General features: G+C 35.9%; 1 protein-coding gene across 3 annotated transcripts; it reads left to right on the top strand.

Moving 5' to 3' along the window:
• Positions 1-1,745: 1,745 nt before the first annotated feature.
• Positions 1,746-18,826, top strand: LOC143857475 (shaggy-related protein kinase kappa). Of its 3 annotated transcripts, XM_077367888.1 has the most exons (14): positions 1,746-1,934; positions 10,097-10,339; positions 11,194-11,286; positions 11,392-11,451; positions 11,549-11,821; positions 12,790-12,864; positions 13,182-13,238; positions 13,966-14,106; positions 14,232-14,282; positions 14,368-14,463; positions 16,687-16,770; positions 16,876-16,978; positions 18,405-18,516; positions 18,614-18,826. In XM_077367888.1, exons 2-13 carry the CDS (start codon positions 10,190-10,192, stop codon positions 18,491-18,493), a joined length of 1,272 nt encoding a protein of 423 aa, XP_077224003.1. In that variant the 5' UTR covers positions 1,746-1,934; positions 10,097-10,189; the 3' UTR covers positions 18,494-18,516; positions 18,614-18,826. The 3 variants fall into 3 exon arrangements, with proteins under 3 accessions (XP_077224003.1, XP_077224001.1, XP_077224002.1); XM_077367886.1 differs by having other exon boundaries at positions 18,405-18,826; XM_077367887.1 differs by having other exon boundaries at positions 10,083-10,339; positions 18,405-18,826.
• The last annotated feature ends 1,294 nt before the right edge of the window (positions 18,827-20,120 follow it).

Genomic DNA, 20,120 nt, shown 5'->3' with positions numbered 1-20,120 from the left:
TGTATAATACCCAAAGGATCCTTGATCGAGTACTTGCCATATTGCCATCCCTCGTGTTGCCTCCCTCTGAGTCACAACGCAAAATGTTAATGCATACGTAATCGAGCTTGTTTAAGACTCAACTAAGCCTTTGTCCAGTACTAGTTGGGGTCGGCTAACGAATCCTTTAGAAAATTTTCATAAATGAGGTAATTAAGACTTTATAAATGCAAATTCCTTAAAACTAATCTCTCTCAAAATCTTATCAATTTTTCTTCTTCTGATTTTCAGCTATTTCCCACCCTCATCTCAACTGCCCCTCTCAAATCTCTTTCCTCCTCCCCGCCCTACCCCTCTTTCAACATCGAGATACTGATTTATCATGAAATTTTTTTCAAGGACACGGCCTAAATGTGGTGTATACATTCCACGTTAGCAATACAATTTAGATTTTTTAAGTAAAAATTATTCATTAGCAAAGCCAATTCATCTTATTTTTGTTGAAGATGTGGTGCCTCCTGAATCTAAACTTAGCGCGAAGGCCACCCATTTGTCTCTTTCGATTATTATTCCAATTTACATCAATGGTCCCTTGCTAAACATAGATCTTATTCTTTCAATTAAGGCCTGCGGAAAATAATACAATTTAAGACTCATTTTTTCGAGGATTTATAATCATTTAACCACAATGGGACCCATAGATCTCAACCTGCCATTAGAATCTTTTGTTTGTCTTTTCTTAAAAAAGACAACTGAAAAAAGTTGAAATACAATTACTTTTGGGGGAAAAAAAAAAAGGGGGTGGGGGGGGGGGGGGCTTGAATGGGCTGCAAATGTCATTTTGCCTTTTGTATATGCACTTTAGAAGGCCATTGAATAAATTTCTAACTACTACAATCATCCTCCTGTTAGAATGGCATACATGTAGATGATGAGATTTTATGTGTTGGGTGTAAAGTCACAATATTTTTCAAAAAGTATGGTGTTGCCCACCTCATAGGATGATCCAAACCCCTCATTTGTTAGGCCACCGCTTAAATAGGTTGTATGTTACGAGCAGAGTTATGTTACCGTTAGAGTCCAGCAACCAGTATTGTTCTTTACCAAAATTCTTTCTGTTCATCATAGGTACAGGAAAGAAACAGAGGGATAACCCCCAGTACGTACCATTGTACCCCGTAAATCATCTCCATAGGATGATCCTAACCCTTCAGTCTAGAGAGCATAATGGGCAGTCCCTCTCCTATAGAGAAGATTTATATGGTACAACCTACTAACGTTATGGCCCAAGAAATGAGAGGGTTGGATCTTCCTATGAGGTGGGCCCACCACTCTTTTTGAAAAAAGAATGGTAGATTTTACACCCTTGGTAAGTTAATGCGCTCTTGGCGGTGTTCAATAAGGCCGCGAGCCCTAGTAAACCCTAAGGACATACTTTAGTGAGTACAATGGGTCCCACCTTTGGTAAATCAAAACCTTCTGTTTCACGGGCCTTGCTCTGGATCCCTTATTACCCAAAGTCATGATCTTTTTGTCCATGGGAGATCAATGCAGAATCTTTCAGATGGACGGTTCAGATCAGTCAAAGGTGGGGCCTTACTAAAGCATTTTTATGGACATCGTCGTCTTTCTTATTATTGACAGGGCTAGTTTCGGTATTCCGCTCAGTAAATCCATGGCGTCAAATTCCGGCTTCATCGGGCGTCAAAACTACATCCGAAAGCGTCAATTTGATGAATAAAAAACAGAACAAAACAAAAGCAGACATGAAAGGAGAAAGCTCTTTGTCAGAGAGAAGTGGAAAGTCGAAACGAAAGGGAAAGAGTTGAAAAAAGAAGAGATAAAATTTGGCTTCAAAAAAGCATTTCACGCACTTTCTCTCTCTTAGGGTTTCTACCAATTTTCTTCTGGAAAAGAGCTGCGATACGTGAATTTCACTCTACTTTTTCCTCCAGGTCAGTGTAAAATCCCTTAAAACCTGTCTGAATCATTTCTTTTTTCGCGATTAGGTTTTGATCTCGAAATTCTCGAGCTTTTTGGCTAAGAAAACGGTTAGAAACATACAACTGATGAAGATTTTATCCTTTTGAGTTGGATTTCTCGAATTAGATTGCGTATATGCGAACTGTTTTAGAGTAGATCTGTTCAGGCGAGATAATTCAGGAAAATTTTATTCTTTTCTTATTTTTTTTGGTTTGATTTTGAGTAAGATCGTAATTATACATCCGCATGAACATTAAGTGTTAGAAGCTGCTGGTGCAGAGCGATAAATCTACTGTCCGTTTTCATACATGGATTTTATAATCCAGGATTGTAAAATCCTGGATTTTGCAAGCTAAAACCTGGATTTTATAAGCTGAAACCTTGATTTTATAAGCTAAAACCTGGATTTTATAAGCTAAAATCTGGATTGCAGACTGATGGATATTTTACCATTTTTGAGTTGGATTAGACTGCGGAAATGCAAACAATTTGTGAAACATAATTTAGGAAAATTTTGATTTTTTTTTTTTGGTACGATGTTGAGTAAGATCGTAATTACATGCGCATTAAAATGAAGTGTTAGAAGCTGCTGGTGGAAAGCGATAAATCTATACTGGCCGTTTGGATATAGGGATTTTATAATCCAAAGATAATGCAGGGAACTTTTGATATTTTATTTTTTTGTATGATTTTGAGCATGGTTTTAAATTTCCACCGAAACCAACACGAAATGACCAAAATGTTTCCGTTTCCATTCACACCGAAACCGAAAGTCGAAAGACCGAAATGCATAAACCAAAATCGTAAGTGTAATGTTGGTATACTATATTAGTATGCAAAGTGAATGCAAAATGTGGTGCATGCATTATTTATAACTATTTATATGAATTACATGCGAAATTTGGCAGGTACTAAATTGTTTGACATGCGCAGCAGTGCATGCCATTAGGTGTTTGATGTTCTTAAATCGTTATGGATGGTTGTCTTGCTTATATAATGATTTCTAAGTGCGTATTTGTGCTTATTCTAGCCTTTCCTGAAGTTTCAGCTTTAAATTCTAAAATTTGCATATGTTTTCATACGTTCCCTTCATTTTACGGAATTTCCACCGAAACCGAAACATTTCCGTTTACGAGGCGACCGAAACTGAAACCGAAACTGAAATTTAAAACCTTGATTTTGAGTAAGCTCGTAATTACATGTGCATGAAAATGTAGTGTTAGAAGCTGCTGGTGCAAAGCGATGAATCTATACTAGCCATTTGGATTTATGGATTTTATAATACAAGATTGCAAAATCCTGGATTTTACAAGCTAAAACCTGGATTTTATAATCTAAAACATAGATTTTATAAGCTAAAACCTAGACTTTAATATCCTGAAAATGTACAATCCATGTTTTAGCTTATAAAATCCAAGTTTTAGCTTGTAAAATCCAAGATTTTACAATCCTATATTATATACGTAGATTTTATAAGCAAAAGACCTTGACTTTACAATCCTAATATCCTGAAAATGTACAATCCATGTTTTAGCTTATACAATCCAAGTTTTAGCTTGTAAAATCCAAGATTTTACAATCCTAAATTATATACGTAGATTTTATAAGCAAAAAACCTCGACTTTACAATCCTGAAAATGTTCAATCCATGTTTTAGCTTTTAAAATCTATGTTTTATCTTTCAAAATCCAGGAGCTTGTAAAATCCAAGATTTTACAATCCTAGATTATAACATCCTTGTATTGTGTTTTGATTGTCTTACTGGCGAAAAATATCAGTAATTTTTCTTCGTTCGAGTCCGGATAATAAATTCAACAGAATATGGTAGTTTCCAATACTAGTTTTTTTGGATGTTAGAAACTTACCGACTTCTCCAAACGCTTAAGCTCTTGGAGTAATTGGTAGTTTCACATGGTATCAGATCTCAGGGCGAGGTAACCCCGGTTTGCCTCCGAGGGCGCGAATCTCCCTCGGGGAAGATCTTGGAAACCCGGTATAATATCTTGTGGTTCCCACATTGCTGCGGCGTGGAGGGGTGAGATTGTCCACTTTGCTTCCGCGTGGAGGGGGAGATTGTTGGGAGTTCCACGCAAAAGCAAATAGTCCCCACATCGGATAAGTGAAGTGGATGGGGATGGATTATAAGGGAATGGGCAACCTCCCTCTCTAATGGCTAGCTTTTAGGGGTGAGTTCTTCCCGGTTAAATTCCTAACAACTGCTCTGATACCATGTTAGAAACTTACCGACTTCTCCAAAAGCTTATCCTCTTGGAGTAACTGGTAGTTTCACAGTGGATATATGAAGTTTTGATCTAAGTAGAAATTCCATATATGTGTGTTTTTAAGAACGATCACTTATGTTAATCTATTGTAATGATTTTTTTTGCTGAATGTTTTTGACTTCTATTTCTGAAATTTTATTTATTTATTTACTTTTATAATTTTTTTTTGGATTCGCTTTGGGGACCAAAATGATTTTGCTGTATGGATTTAGGTTTGGTGGTCTGTTTAAGTTCTTATTTTTTCTTTTTTCTTTTGAATGCATGAGATAATTAGTACTTGCAGGATTTGTTTTCATTCTTCAAAGTGTCTAAGAGAAAAAAAACCCAATAATTCATTTAATATTTCACTTAGTCCAGAACTCCTGGTATCTTTTTAATGGATGTAGGTTACGCGTCTGTTCTCTCTGTACTTTTTATTATATATATATAGTAGAAGAGAAAATAAGAGAATTTTTTGTAGAATTACACATCACTCTTTTTGACTTTTTTTTTAACAAAGGCACCCATTCAACACACATATTTTCAATCCTACGCCCTCCTTTATGCTTTTTAACAAAGACACCCATTAAAGCCAAATAATTTCAATACTACCCCCCCCCCCCCCCCCCTTTATGCTTTTTTAATAAAAAATCTATAGGGTGATCTTAACCATCCGATTTAAGAGGAACAACATATTATGGAAACCTCTATAGATTGGAGGGCTAGGATCAGCCTATGGAAATGATTTTTGGGGCACAACCTATTTATGTTGTGTTCCATCACATGGACGGTTTGGATTAACCCGTGATGTGGTCCGTACAGTTCTTTGTCGGCCCGTGCATCACGGGGTTTTTTACTAGTGTGTGTGTGTATATATATATATTTTGTTTCTGTAGAGGAAAAGTTGTGTTTCTTCTATATCAGGGAATTGGGAATCAATCCGTTTACTTACTTTGCGTTTTCAATGCATGTAGCGTGGAATCCTACTTTAATAGAAATTAATCCAGGAATGTCAATTATCAAGAATATTATCTTAGTTATGGTTGGTTTTATTTTTCAGTAATACTAAAGTGTCTCTATTAATGCTGTTACTTCTATTTTATTCTAAGCTTGTAATTGGAGCACTACATGTCTTCCTTTTCTTTTTCTGTAGAATATATGAATGTGTTTGTTAAGAAAAATTCTATTAGAATATAGTGTAGCAGCAGCTGACTTGATTTCTGTTAGTTCACATTGAAGTTGAGTTTTTTCGTCCCATTTTTAATTAATCTTTCACTTACTGATTAAAAAAATCACATTTGAGTTGCTTCTTCTTGAGTTTTTTGATTCTTGGTTATTTATTTTTTATTGTTTGGAGTTTATGCTTCTATGAATACTTGCCAGCCACTGTTTGTTATGAAGAAATTTGATAAACAATTCACAATCTATTAGGATTCCCTTGATCACACTGAGGTTTGGGTTTAGTTTCGTTGTTTGCAGCTTAGTTGCATGAGGCAGGAAAGAGATCTGGTGTCATTTCACGTGTGATAGTAGGGAAGTGACCCTTATAAAAATTCGGAAAGTGGGTGTGCCTAAGAAGCTTTTCTACAAAATAATTTTGAAGAATTTTGGATACACATGTACTTGACAAAATATGAAAATTATCTTATTTAGTGATTGTATGGATAGAAACTTATAGAATTAGAAATAACAAGAACTACATAAGTACAAATTGACTGAGTTGAAGGTGGTGATTGTATGGATAGAAACTTATAGAATTAGAAATAACAAGAACTACATAAGTACAAATTGACTGAGTTGAAGGTGATCTTGATGGAAACATGGTCGTAGCAGTTGCTAGTGAGGGCAAGAGGAAGTTTGGAAGTGAGGGCATGAATGGGTCTTTGATAGAAAATTCTGATTTTTATAAATGGAAAATTTTATCTGCAAAAAGAAAAAGGGATTGGTAGAAGATTCTTTTTACAAAGGTTTCCTTTAGTCTAGTGGTTTAGCTCGTTGGTTTGGGAGTCTGTTGTCCTTAGCAACAGATGTCATTATTAGGATGTGATTGGTGAACAAATGTCTTGCAATATTACTGGGAGATTATTTCCTTTGCAATTTATCAGCCTCCATGCAATATACCAGTATATAATTCACATGATAGCGGCATGCGCTGTGTACAGACATTATTAATGTGAAAATGCGTGTTTATATGACTGAAATTTCATGAGATAAAATAGAGGAAAAAAGCTTTAAAATGTAAAGTATTTATTAGCTGTAAAAAATTCACATTTATAAGGCATTTAATAGATATAGAGAACTTTACATGTACAAGATATTTAATTTCTATGCAATAAGTTTGGTTGAATGATTTAATCAAACAATAGTTTTTCAGGAGGAATGCTAAACTCACAGGAGCCCTTGCAGAAACTGGTCACAAGGGCTCCTCCATTGGATCCAAGTCATCATGAGGCATTTATATTGGCTCTGAAAACGTGAGAACCAATGGAGGAGCCCTTGTTACCGGTTTCTGCAAGGGCCCCTGTGAGTTTAGCATCGCTCGTTTTTCATTTATGATTTAATCAAACAATAGTTTTTCGTTTATTTTTAATGAGGTAAAAATAGAGGAAAAGCTTTAAAATGTAAGGTATTAATTAGCTATGAGGAAATTTATTTGCTATTAAAAATTTACATCTATAAGGTTTTAATAGATATAGAGAGCTTTACATGTACAAGATATTTAATAAGTGCAGATAAAATTACATTTATAAGGTATTTAATAGTTAATGAGAACACTGCAAAAATTTTAATTGGTTTATGAATGAGGTCGCCTTATTCTTGGTCAATTTGTAAAGCGGATTTCTCCCTTGACTTTATCTTTCGAATTATTCTGTAGTGCTGGATTGGCTGTAGGGCTTGTTTCAATTGGTCCTGGAGTTGGTCAAGGTATTTCCATTGTGTGTGCGGTTTCTCTCGTTATTGAAGCAGTCATGCTTGTGTGAAAGCGGAGCCTTGGGTGCGCCATAAACGGCCTTCTTAGTAAACGAATATAAATACTTAACCATAATCTCACTTACGGGGCTATGGCACGGCACGAAAACAAGTCAATAGGCAACAACGCCCTTCCCTTGGATAGTGGCAGACAGAAAGGACAATGGAAAAGTAGGAATACTTTGGTTTGGCGATTCATAATCGGGATTGGGTATCTAAAATATCAAATAATTCCAAATCCTTGGAGAATTTTACATTTACGTGATATTTAATAGCTGTAAATAAAATTATACTCATACCATTTAAAATATTATATATCTAATAAATACCTTACTTTTCTAAGCTTTGGCTCTATCTTTACGTCATTAAAAAAATATATGAAAGCATATTACGTAATACATATTTCATGTGAAAAATACATGCTTTCATGTGGTAAAGATAGAGCTATAGCTTAAGAATGTAAGGTAACCTCAAATAAAGTAACATATTTAATAGCTATAAAGAAGTTTACATTTATAAGGTATTTAATAGTTAAAAGAAATTTAACATTTATAAGGTCTTAAATAACCTCGGGGGCCACCAAATTTTCCCATTATATGATTATAGGTATTTCATAAAATTTATCAAGACTTGAGGGCCACCAAATTTTCCCATTTTATGTTGTATAGGTATTTCATACAATGTACTTAATATATAATCAGGATGTTGCAAGAAGTGCAAATGTGTTCGAAACAAAAAATTATGTATTTTTTCATTTTTCTTTCAAGTTTTGTTTTAAAACACACCTTTAATTTTGGATTTGCGAGAAATCAATTCACTTTTGTTTTTTAATTCCTCATCAGTTAAATATTAACTCAACTGGGAGACCTAAGGGGGACTATGCTTTTCTAATTTATATTGAATCAGCTGTCGTCTATTTGTAATTTATATTTCATCAGGCATCGTCCAAATTTATTTTGGGTTTTTGAGTTCCCAATAAATAAACATCATTGGGGGTTTCAATTAATTAATATATTTACACGATAAAAGATCATATCTGTAGTGTTTTTAAAATCTTTCTTTTTGACTCGGCAATGAATTCACCACGCAATCATTTTCTTTCTCACAAAACCCTTATCACTTAGTTTTCGACTTTCGGGAATATATTGGCTGATGAATTAGTAGTTGTTGTTCTTGTTTCTTTAGTACCTTTAGTGGTCCTATACCTGTCATGTTTCTTGGATTATTCACAAGCGGGATTCAAGCTCTTATTTTTGCGACTTTAGCCATGGCTTATATAGGTGAATCAGGGTCATCATTGACTAGCTTCCAAAATAGTCTTTTTTTTTAAAAAAAAAAAAAAAAAAAAAAAAAGGGACTATCCCAACTCATTAGAGGTGTAAACGGATCGAATTCGGAGCGGATATGGCTATATCCGAATTCGATTACAGTATACACTATCCGAATTCGGATTCGGATTCGACGGATATTTAATATCTATTACCGAATTCGTATCCGTCGATTATTGTTCGAATTCAGATATTATCCGTATCCGTTTATCCGGTAAATTCGAACATTTTATTGCAGCACTTTATCTTTTTTCTCCTACTTACTCGAATGAATTTTCCAAACCTTAAAACTAGACCTCTACATTCTCTTCACAAAATTAACTCTCAAACCCTAAAATATATGAGATCCTCTTCTTCCTTTTAAAACAAAGGCAGAGAGAGAGAGAGGGAGGCGATGGGGATGGATGATAGTGTTGGTAATGGTCTTTGGGTTTTTCCTTTTCTTTTCTTTTTTGTATATGATGGAATGAGTTTGGGCTATTTTTGTTTTTATATTTTTTTTCTAAAAAGAATATTCACTTTTCTTAAAGAAACAAAAGATAGCGTGTCATTACTAAAAATAAATATTAATGATATTATTAATAATAATAAAAAGGATTTACTTCTCGGATTCGGATGTTAAACGGATCGGATATACCATTTACCAGATTCGCATCCGCTAAGAGCCGGATATCTCATAAACGGATTCGGATAACATCCGCTTGAAACGGATTCGGATAATATTCGCTTTAAACGGATTCGGATGCGGACGGTAATCGAATTTCCGAATATCCATTTACACCCCTACAACTCATGGGTGGCTCAAGATAATCTACTTGGGTACTTTCACGTGATTCACAGGTTTCAACAAGCAATCGATATTTCACGATCAAAGGTGTAGTACTGCTTGTAGTAGCGGTCCTTATATATCGTATTAACAATCGAAATATGGTCGAAAGAAAAAATCTCTATTTGATGGGGCTTCTTCCTATACCTATGAATTCCATTGGACCCAGAAATGATACATTGGAAGAATCTTTTTGGTCTTCCAATATCAATAGGTTGATTGTTTTGCTCCTGTATCTTCCAAAAGGGAAAAAGTTTGGGTTTGGAATCTTTCTAGAGTTGTAAAGATTATATTTGTGCCTTTCAGAAGATATTGGGTTCTTGAATCTTGATGACTCTCAAATAAAACTTAAATGTAGGTGAACAAGTGTCAAACATATGCATTATGTTCCGGAGATTTGCATAGATGCTTTGACTATCAGTTTTTTTGACTTTTTTCCTTCCCTGAAAAAATTGTGTCATGACCTTTTCAGATTCTTCCTTTTTTTTCCGCAAATTATAGTGCACCATACTGTAATAATAGCTTCAACTTCAAATGGACTACTGTGAACAAATTATGCTTGAGTGATAGTAAATCTTAAAACTGCTAATCACACCAGCTAATGGGTTGACACCTTAGAAACAATTAAATAAATGAAGACCACTTGAAACTTTAGTTTGGGCCACAACTCCAAATTGTGTTCTCCCCTCATCTTCTCTGTGTACATTTGTGGTTTCTGTGTTGACTTTGGAGCAGTGTTGTTTCGTCAGGAGGATGTGTGCCTGGACGAGATGGACAGAATCTGAGGAAGCCATTTAAAAGGTAACCGATACTAGCGTTTGTGATAATCACCGGATATATTTATGGCGTCGGCTAGCTTGGGACATAACGGGGTTGGCAGTTCGAGGTCAATTAAGAGTTTCAAAGGGTCATCGAGTTCAGTTGATTGGCTGGGGCGAGAGATGCTTGAGATGAGATTAAGGGACAACAAGCTGGATGAGGACGACGATAAAGTAAGCTGCTTTACTTTAAAGGTTTCTTCATATGTTGCGGTGATGTGCTGTGAAAGAATCAATTACTCCAATAGCTTAAGCTGTCGGAGAAGGCATTATTTAATCTTTTACACTTGTTACACTTTTTATCTTCAGTTGGCCAGAATTCCCCTGCTAATACAAATGAATTAATACCATCTATTGTTCTATATTTAAGCATGGTTTGTACTTTGGCCCATATCTCGGTATCTGACCCCACCTGATTCGAGATAAGTACTTATATTCATTATATTTTTATTGGCCTATATAAACCAAAATCGCCTAAAAACTGGACAATAAATATTGGTTTTTATCAGTAATATCAGCAGTTTAAAATTCAACAATTGAGATGAAACCATCTAATTTAGTGAGGTATTGGCTAACATTTTCTTATCAGTAATGTTAGATGAAACCAGCTAACATTTTCTTCTAAAAAGATTCCAGTATATAATCTAGTGAGGTATTGGCCAATATTTCTCTGATTTATTATTGGTCCCATTTTCCTTTCAAAGAAATAAAAGAATCAAAACAACCACATCTCAGCTGATACATTTTATCTATCAGGATGTATCGGTATTGGCTAGTGGCCAATATAGCCGAGGTATCAACAGCTTAAAACTTTCTATTTACATTGCTCCCTTAGAAAGGCGCACATAATGAATTTTGGACATTTATGATGCACTTGATGTCTATAAAATAAGTCTAGGGTCGTTTTTCAGAATTTGTTCCTAAAGAGGGACGTTTTATTTTTTATAGAGATTTTTTCAATAATCATTTGTGATTTTTTTGAGATTTTTTCAATAATCATTTGTGATTTTTTTCATTTGAATTTGAAGGATATTGAACCAGACATAATTGATGGAATGGGTGCCGAGGCTGGACATATAATAGCAACAACTATAGGTGGCCGAAATGGTCAGCCAAAGCAGGTTCACAGCCCATTTAACTTCTTTTGTTTTAGTCTGATGAAGACACGAGCTTTCTATGTCATCATCTGACATGATTTTAGATGCTTGTTTGGGTTGTGTAAGCAGAGAACCAGTTACATTGCTGAACATGTGGTTGGGACTGGTTCTTTTGGTGTTGTTTTTCAGGTATCAAGAACTGTAATCTTTCACCTAAGTGAATCAAATTGTTTTTCAATTTCATCTCTCTGTACTTTTGAGATAACTTGTCACTGCATTTCTTTAGGCCAAATGTAGAGAAACTGGAGAGATTGTTGCTATCAAGAAGGTTCTCCAAGACAAACGCTATAAGAACAGAGAGTTACAGATTATGCAAATGTTGGATCATCCTAATATCGTTGCTCTTAAACATTGCTTTTTCTCAACAACAGACAAGGAAGAGCTCTACCTAAATCTTGTCCTGGAGTTTGTCCCTGAGACTGTCAATCGTATTGCAAGGCATTACAACAGGATAAACCAACGAATGCCCCTGATATATGTCAAGCTTTATACATATCAGGTTTGCGGTATTTTGTGTCATGATTTTCTGTTTCCGGATTTTATCTGCATAATCCTATTTGTGTAGCCATGTCTCTCAAGTGACTCAACAATCAACATATCATAGAAAAATATTTTAGGCACCTGACCCTGTGATGCATCTAATTGCCACGTACTCACACATGATTCCCACTGATTCCCGGTGTGTTTGGTTGCTCAAAAGCTTGGCAGCTGTCAGAATTTGGCTTGGATTTGGCATGCCATTCCACGTTTGGTTGCCAAAATAGCATTGGACTCCCTTGGATGTCTCTCATGTAATAATTGTTTGTGTGCTGACGTGGATTTCTTGTCCCCTCGTTATGACTTTTAAATCAAATTGTTCAATTTTGGTTTAATTTTTTAAGGAATGATGCTCTCTCTTCCCCCTCCCTCTCCTCTCTCCCTATATTGGTAATCACACACATACTTATTCTCTTACTATCTGAGTATATGCCGTGCAACCAAACACTACTTACTATTCTCCTAGGTAATTCCAGACAAATCAAAATGCCTGTCTCCTCCCTTTTGACTTCTTCTGATTTCTTATTCCTCTACTCTCTGAGTCACTCCCGAGCAACCAAACAGATCCTTAAGGTCACCATCGTAGGGATGGTCTTTTGACTCTTCTATATTTTATGATACATTTCTTTTCTTTTCCATGGTAGAAAATATTCCAATCCCATAGGCTATTACTACAGGGAATTTTACTTGGAACTTTTTTAGATATATAATTATAATGCACGGTCTGTAGTACTTGCCAACAAACCGTGCATAGATGCAGTCCAGCTATTGTTTCCTCCAGATTTGGATGGTGATAGTGTGGTGCGTCATGAATCATGCTTTCAGTCCGTTAAGACATTGAAATTATTTACTGCATTAATAGGGCTTCTTAGATCCTTTCTAATATTGTATGGGTAGAAAATTAATTTAATTTAACTTATTTTTATGCAGATTTGCAGAGCACTTGCTTACATACACAACTGTGTTGATATTTGCCATCGTGATATTAAACCACAGAACTTGTTGGTAAGATTTTTTTTTTAATGTCAATTAAGATTTTCTTTCTTTAGCACTAATGATGTGAATCCTGCTTTTATCACTTACCAACCAAATCTATATATGCCATTTTAAAAAAAAAAAAAAAAAAAAAAAAACCAAATCCTTGTATGCCATACTTGCTTTTTGTGAATGGGAACAAGGAGAGAAAAGGAGGGGAGAGAAGGGGAAGAGAAGTGCTGTTGGAATTAGGTTTTATGAGGATTTCCCCCATATGACCGTGTCTTGTTTACTTGTGCATTTGATTTCTTTCTGACTTTCATTTTGTAAATTTTTTTTTATTTCAGGTGAATCCACATACACATCAGCTGAAACTGTGTGACTTTGGCAGTGCAAAAGTATTGGTAGGCCTTTCTCGCTGTAATACTTAGGAGGTTTGCTAGCTAGTATAGACCATTTTCCTATTTAACTTTACTGGTTTTTGTATCCGTTTTTACTAGTTTTGTCATTTGCTTGCTATGTTGCATCATTATGCGTACGAGTGTCGGAATCCGACACGGGTATCGAGTGTTGGATTCGGCAAACCTCAAAAAGAAAGATTCGTGGATTCACCAAAATATTTTAATTAATTCTGAAATTTTAATTATAATAGATAATATATTAAAATTTTTAGTAGGTTGAGTAAATATAATGTTTTATTTTCATATAAAAAACTTACTATTTTGATGGATAAAACTTAAAACATTCAGTAATTGTAAGGTTGTAGTGGCAGTGTTCGACTGAGTAGATATAATGTTTTATTTTCATATAAAAATATAAAAAACTTACTATTAGGATGGATAAAACTTAAAACATGCAGTAATTGTAAGGTTGTATTCGAAGTATTCAAACAAAAATAAGAAAATTAAACGAGACCTAGAAGTATTGGAATTGGAGATGTGTCCGACATGGATTCTTCGCCCATTCAGAAGAATCCATGTAACATAGTTTGCTTGTATTCTCACTTCATTTCTAGTAATTTCTCGTTATCATTTGAAAAAAACTTATTAAGCTACTTGTTCATTAAGTAAACTTAGCTATTTCCTGTAATGCTTGGTTATGGTTAAGGTTAATTCTGTATCTGTCATCCAGGTGAAAGGAGAACCAAACATCTCTTATATTTGTTCAAGATATTACCGTGCCCCTGAACTCATCTTTGGTGCAACTGAATACACAACTGCAATTGATATGTGGTCTACGGGCTGTGTAATGGCTGAACTACTACTGGGGCAGGTTGTTCAATTCTCTTTCGATACATCATTTCATTTTTCTCTTTCATCATGTTTTCAGCAGTTCATCCAGCTCTGTTTTTCTTCATCCATTATTCTGAATTCTTCATCCATCAATTGTTTATGCAGCCCTTATTTCCTGGAGAGAGTGGAGTTGATCAACTGGTTGAGATTATCAAGGTGATAGCATACTATATAAATCTAAATATCATAGTGTTTCAGTTCAAATTTCAACCTTTTTGTGGCTCCCAAATTTATTATATAGGTTCTGGGAACACCAACAAGGGAGGAGATAAAGTGCATGAATCCAAATTATACTGAGTTTAAGTTCCCACAGATAAAGGCTCACCCTTGGCATAAGGTTTGTCTGACTTACCACATTAAGTTTTTTTTTGCTTTTTAATGATGGCTTCTTCTCACATTAAGTTTTTTGCTTTTTAAGGATGGATTCTTCTCACTGCAGGTGTTGTGCATATCTTATTGATGTAAAAGGGTTTATTTATATGATGTGAAATGTTGTAGTTGGCAGTTTTTGATGAAGTCCAAGTTTTAGCTTTGAGCTTCTTTTTCAGTGTTTCTCAATAAAATTCAGCACTCTTTTGGTTTCTCCATCATTTGATCTTTTACTTGTGGTATGTAATTCTCTCGGTTTTGGTTTGATTATAACCATATATGTTGAGTTGGGTGTCTTGAATTCAAACCTGATTGGGGTCCGAAATATTGTGTGCGACCTGGGTTGGGATGATCCTATGGAGCTGATTTTTTGGGCACACCCTATCTATGTGAGGGCCCATGAAATGAATGCTTTTGATCACCCAAACAATGTGGCCCCCACTGTATTTTAAGCTCACGGAGTAGATAAGTTATCTACTCCGGGGAGTAGGAACTCCTCTCTCTCTCTCTCTCTCTCTCTCTCTCTCTCTCTCTGTATACAGTGGAGTAATTGCTTTTGATAAGCCCACGGAGTAGATAAGTGGGCAATTACTCCACTGTATTTTAAGCCCACTGTATTTCTGCACTCGAGCGCAGGAACAATAAGCCCATATATATATATATATATATATATATATATATATATATATATATATATATATTGTGTGTGTGTGTGTGTGTGCGCGCGCGCGCGCGCACCTTTGTGCCTGTCCCACTTACAATTCTTGCAACTATGGGCCCATCCATGACGGCCCATCAAACTAATCTATAAAACAAAGAATTACAAATGTAAATATCAGATTAATTTCACTCTTAACATCTTGCAAAGGAGCGTATTCCCAATGCCATGAGAAGGATTGCCATATTTTCGAAGATCGTTTGTCCCTTTTAAAGGTTGTAGAAAGGATTAGTCATGATAATTTATTGGACATTGGCTGTTAAGGAATTTATGGTACTACGTCATAGGTGGGAAGTAGTATAGAATCATAGAAGTGGTAAAATCCAAGGGGTATGGGAAGAGCCTCTTGTAGGTCATCCGGTATTCAATTTTGATGGTAGCTGATTTGTTACTCCGGGTTCATCTGGAATAAATGGTATGATATCAAACCATACAGGAGGTGTGGAGTGGGCTTCCTCAACTCCTCGTAGCATCAAATAGTCAAAATTGGCAGAGGCACGAGTGCTATCAGAAGGTCTAACATTTTTTTGGTATTGGGGTTGGTTGATAGTTGGTAAGGTTGCTCCATTGTGACCTTGGCGCAATGGTAAGGTTGCTCCATTGTGACCTGGTGGTCACGGGTTCGAGTCACGGAAGCAGCCTCTCTGCAAAGCAGGGGTAAGGCTGCATACATCTAGCTCTCCCATACCCCGCAATCGCGGGAGTCTCGTGCACTGGGCCGCCCTTTTTTTTTGTTGGTAGGTTGATAGTTGAAGGCCTAGGAGTGCTACCACTTTTTTTTTTTGTATGGGTAAGCTGGGGTTAGGCAAGACCCCTACCTGGAGTGCTACCAGTTGAGCATCAAGGTTTAGAGCTATCTTTTGTCAATATTGAAGGACACAAAACGTGAGGCAGATTTCCTAGCTAGGAAAGGAGTTACCATTGGTAATTTGGAATCTATGGACATCGTGTGATAGTTCTTTTTCATTTTTTGTTTTACAAAGTTGTTATTTGTAAAAGGAAATAAATCCAGAAAAACCTTGTGTCAAACCCCTTTGTTAGGCATGTTTGTTGGACACATGTTGATGTGGTGGTTATCTGATGCAACATTAACTTAAACTTTTTTCTTGCCTTTTTGTCTTATTTACATGCTAAATAGTTCTATTATTTCCTAGACACATTTTGCCATATCTTATGGTTTTAGGAAAAATATTTCTGTAAAAGTCATTTTTCAATTTATTATCATATCGACTGTGCTCACATGCTTGCGGGTTGGGTTTTCACTTTGACATAGACATTTGTCTATATCTGAGATCTATTTAACATGTCTCAAACAACTTGTCCACAACGTTAGTCAACATTTATTCATGTCCATAGAGAAAATCATGTAGACATTCAATATGCATCAGAATTGAAGTAGTTGACAATTAACATGTCCTATTATAGAAGATTTAGGAAAATTCATTTTTTTTTCTAATTTCTTGTTTTCCCCAGGTTTTCCAAAAACGATTGCCCCCAGAAGCAGTTGACCTTGTCTGCAGATTTCTGCAGTACTCCCCTAATCTACGTTGCACAGCTGTAAGATGAATTATGCTTTTTTACTAATTATGCTTTTTACCAATGCAAATTCCTCTCTACATTCTTTTGGAAGTCCTTCATATTTTTTATGTGGGGTGCATGCAGTTGGAAGCTTGTATTCACCCTTTCTTCGATGAACTTAGAGATCCAAACACTCGTCTACCCAATGGACGCCCCCTTCCTCCACTCTTCAATTTCAAACCTCAAGGTACGAAGATTCTAGCCTCTCTCAGGCTCAGTTTGGATTGCAAGAAAAATAATTTCGAAGGAAAGTTTCTTCTTGGGAAATTATTTCTCTCTACAATTTAGAGGGAAATAACCATTAAAAAAACAATTTAGAGGGAAATGATACGATTATGGTTAATTTAGATGGATATTATTATAAATTGAAGGTCCCTTAAAGTAAAAATTAATTAGGGTTAGTCCAAGTTATCCTTTTTCGTTAAGTGCAAAAAAAGTAAGAAATTTTAGAAATATTTTCCTTTCCAAACTTTTCCATAAGATTCCTGCAATCCAAACATGGCCTTAGTGTACATTAATGTTCAAAAAATTGGACTGGACACAGAAATTGGTCTTTTGATTTCTGACAGCCAGGTCCATGAAACTTCTTGTTTCTTTGAAAATCTGGCAAAGCAAGCATAACGAACTTCCTGTTTATAAAAATTTGTTCCGAGCAGATACGCAAGTTTTTGAATATGGTATAAAAGACTTCTCGGGAAATAACACTGCCAAATCCATTGGGGGTGAAGCCTTTCTTTGGGCTACAATGACTGAAATCACCATGAATGTTGGACGGCCCATAAGTGGACCATAATACATCTTTGAATTTTGCCAATTTTTTTGCACCTCTTAGTTCCACCATAAGAGGTTTTTAATTTTGCCTTTACAGGTGGTCATTTTAATATTTTCTCCCACCATTTCCTATAGCTAAGAAATTTATATTTGCATGATATATTAATCTAGGCTGAATTTCCAAGGACACCCTAAATTCTTCCAACCAATCTCCACTATACATGTGGATGGATATATATTATTTGTTCTATCACAAGTGGCCCTCAATGTGGACAGGCCAATTAAACTATAGTAATCATCTAACAAGTGGCCTCGAAATCAACTGATACAACACTTCAAAACTCCACCGCCACATCATCGACTCGCCCGAATCGACTTTCTTTTACCTTGGCCTAGTTCTTGTGTAAATTTGCATTTTGCCCAAAAAGGTCGGTCAGAACTCTTTTGACTCTCCCGATTTTTGAGCATATTTTGATCTTCATTTGAATTTTGAGATACTGGACACAACAAAAAAGGGCCATTTTGTTTTAAACTTCTAATGTTAGCCAATCAGATGGTTGGGATCATCTCTGTTTGATGTAATTTTACATTGCTTTTGTGCTCACCGGGATCAGATTTTTTGGAACTATTCTAGTTTGGCCAAAAGCTCTTATTGACCTGGTGTCAAACCTGAACCAAGTAACTCCATCACCCTTCCAAGATTTCAAACAATGTTTAGTTTCTGAGAGAGCATGAAAACAATCTTCTGGCACTTTGGATTCTAGTTTGATTCCTTAGTTTCAATTTACATGCAGTTCAGGACTGGCATCTTATTCCTGCCTTTGAATTTTGTTTCTGGACAGAGCTTTCCGGCATTCCGCCAGATCTTCTCGAGCGGCTTATCCCGGAGCACGCAAGAAAGCAGAACTTGTTCATGGCCTTGCACACCTAGCGAGCACTAGATATTTCACACATGTAAAGTTCTCATGCCTCTTTCCCACTATCTTCCCCTTTTTATTTGTTTCCCCCTTTTTTTTTTCTCCTTTTCAGTGAGAGAGTCCTTGTAATGCAGTGGAATTGTTCTGAGTATATGAGAAGATCCCTGAGGCTTGAGTTTGAGTGCTAGTGAAGGGAGTTTGAGTTCTTCCTTTTTTATTTCTTCTTCTTCTAATGTGTGTCACTTGATATCACTCCAATTGCATTGTCTGGTAGGACAAAATGGGGGTGCAATGTGAAAGAAACATAGCGATTTGAGTGTATGTGATGGCGTGTGCATTGTCTTTAATTTCATTGTATTCTCTATTAGAAGGGAGGGGGAGATGATATCCTCACTCCCTTGTTTTTTTTTTATATTGCCATTCCTTGCATTATGTTTAAATTTTCTCCTATTGACGCTTGTATTTTCTGGGAAAGTTATCACGTTTTTCATAAGCTCAAGGGCTACCCAATACACTGCTGCTGGGTTTCCCAAGTGATGAAAAGGGGCGCATTTATCATTTCCCTTATTAGTGAAAATATCACTATAGTTGTGTTGATTTCATTTCCCTATTTATTATGATATTTGGTTCAAATAAACAAATGGAATGGTAGCGTGGAATCAAACCCAGGACAGAAGTCACAGAATAGATAGGGAAATTTTGGTAGAATCAGTTCACCTTCCAACAGGAGTATTCTGATTCCACCTTGGTCAGAATTAAATTTTTATTTGAATTTTTTTTCCATACATTTTCAAGGTAATCGGAGTAGGATGCTGAATCCAATTCCTGATTCCGCAATCCAAATGCTGTGCCTTTGGATTGCCAGAATCATGAATCGGAATTGGTATCTTATTCTGATTTTCTATATGAGGACTGCGACAAAAATCTCAACTCCTAGTCTGTAAGGTTTTAAATTTTGGTTTCCGTTTTGGTCGCAACGAAACTGTGAAATGCCTTCTGCGATAGACGCTACAAATCCCTAAAACTTAGAAATCATCACATACGCAATTCGTATAAATATAATTGCGTAACACACACTCATATAATATACTAATGCACTTATCATTTGCAAAAGAATAAAGAATGTTTGGTCCGTGGAAATTTAAAACCAAGAAGGTTATCCATACAAACATATCAAGATATTAAAATTAGGATTGGAGAAAGTAGGCAATAATATTAGGGGTGCAACTTGGGTCGGGTTCAACCCAAAGAAATGTCGTGTCGGGTTAGGTCGAGTTCAAGTTAGGTTTGGGTTCTGGTTGAGTTTCCCCCAGGTTGGATTGGATTGAGGGTTTGGGCAACCCAACCCGAGTGAAACCCGATATTTTTTAGGAGATTTTTTTTTGTAAGCTTTTAAAAACTCAGGTTCGGTCGGGTTGAACTCAGGTCGGGTTGGGTTCAGGTTGGAAAAAAGGGTTCCTTGGTTCAGGGTGGGTTGAACCTAGTTGGGTTGGAAATCGGGTTGGGAAAAAGGGTTCCCGGGTTGGGTCTGGTTGAGGCCAACCCGACTCGAGTAGGTATCTTGAATTCGATTTTGCTTTTAACAGTTAAACATTGTTTACTCCCGGAAAGGTGTCATATAAATAGTCGTTAGCTAACGAC

Source organism: Tasmannia lanceolata, unplaced genomic scaffold (assembly GCF_043159265.1).
Source record: "Tasmannia lanceolata isolate RefF3 unplaced genomic scaffold, GAP_Taslan_0.1 ptg000025l, whole genome shotgun sequence".
Taxonomy (NCBI): domain Eukaryota; kingdom Viridiplantae; phylum Streptophyta; class Magnoliopsida; order Canellales; family Winteraceae; genus Tasmannia; species Tasmannia lanceolata.
This window is presented reverse-complemented; position numbering and strand designations above follow the sequence as displayed.

Bases quoted from the DNA above. Each gene is read 5' to 3' on its own strand.
- LOC143857475 (XM_077367888.1), top strand. From the start codon at position 10,190: ATGGCGTCGGCTAGCTTGGGACATAACGGGGTTGGCAGTTCGAGGTCA. The intron at 12,865-13,181 runs GTAAGATTTTTT...TTTTTATTTCAG, and splicing joins TTAAACCACAGAACTTGTTG to GTGAATCCACATACACATCA. The intron at 14,464-16,686 runs GTTTGTCTGACT...TGTTTTCCCCAG, and splicing joins AGGCTCACCCTTGGCATAAG to GTTTTCCAAAAACGATTGCC.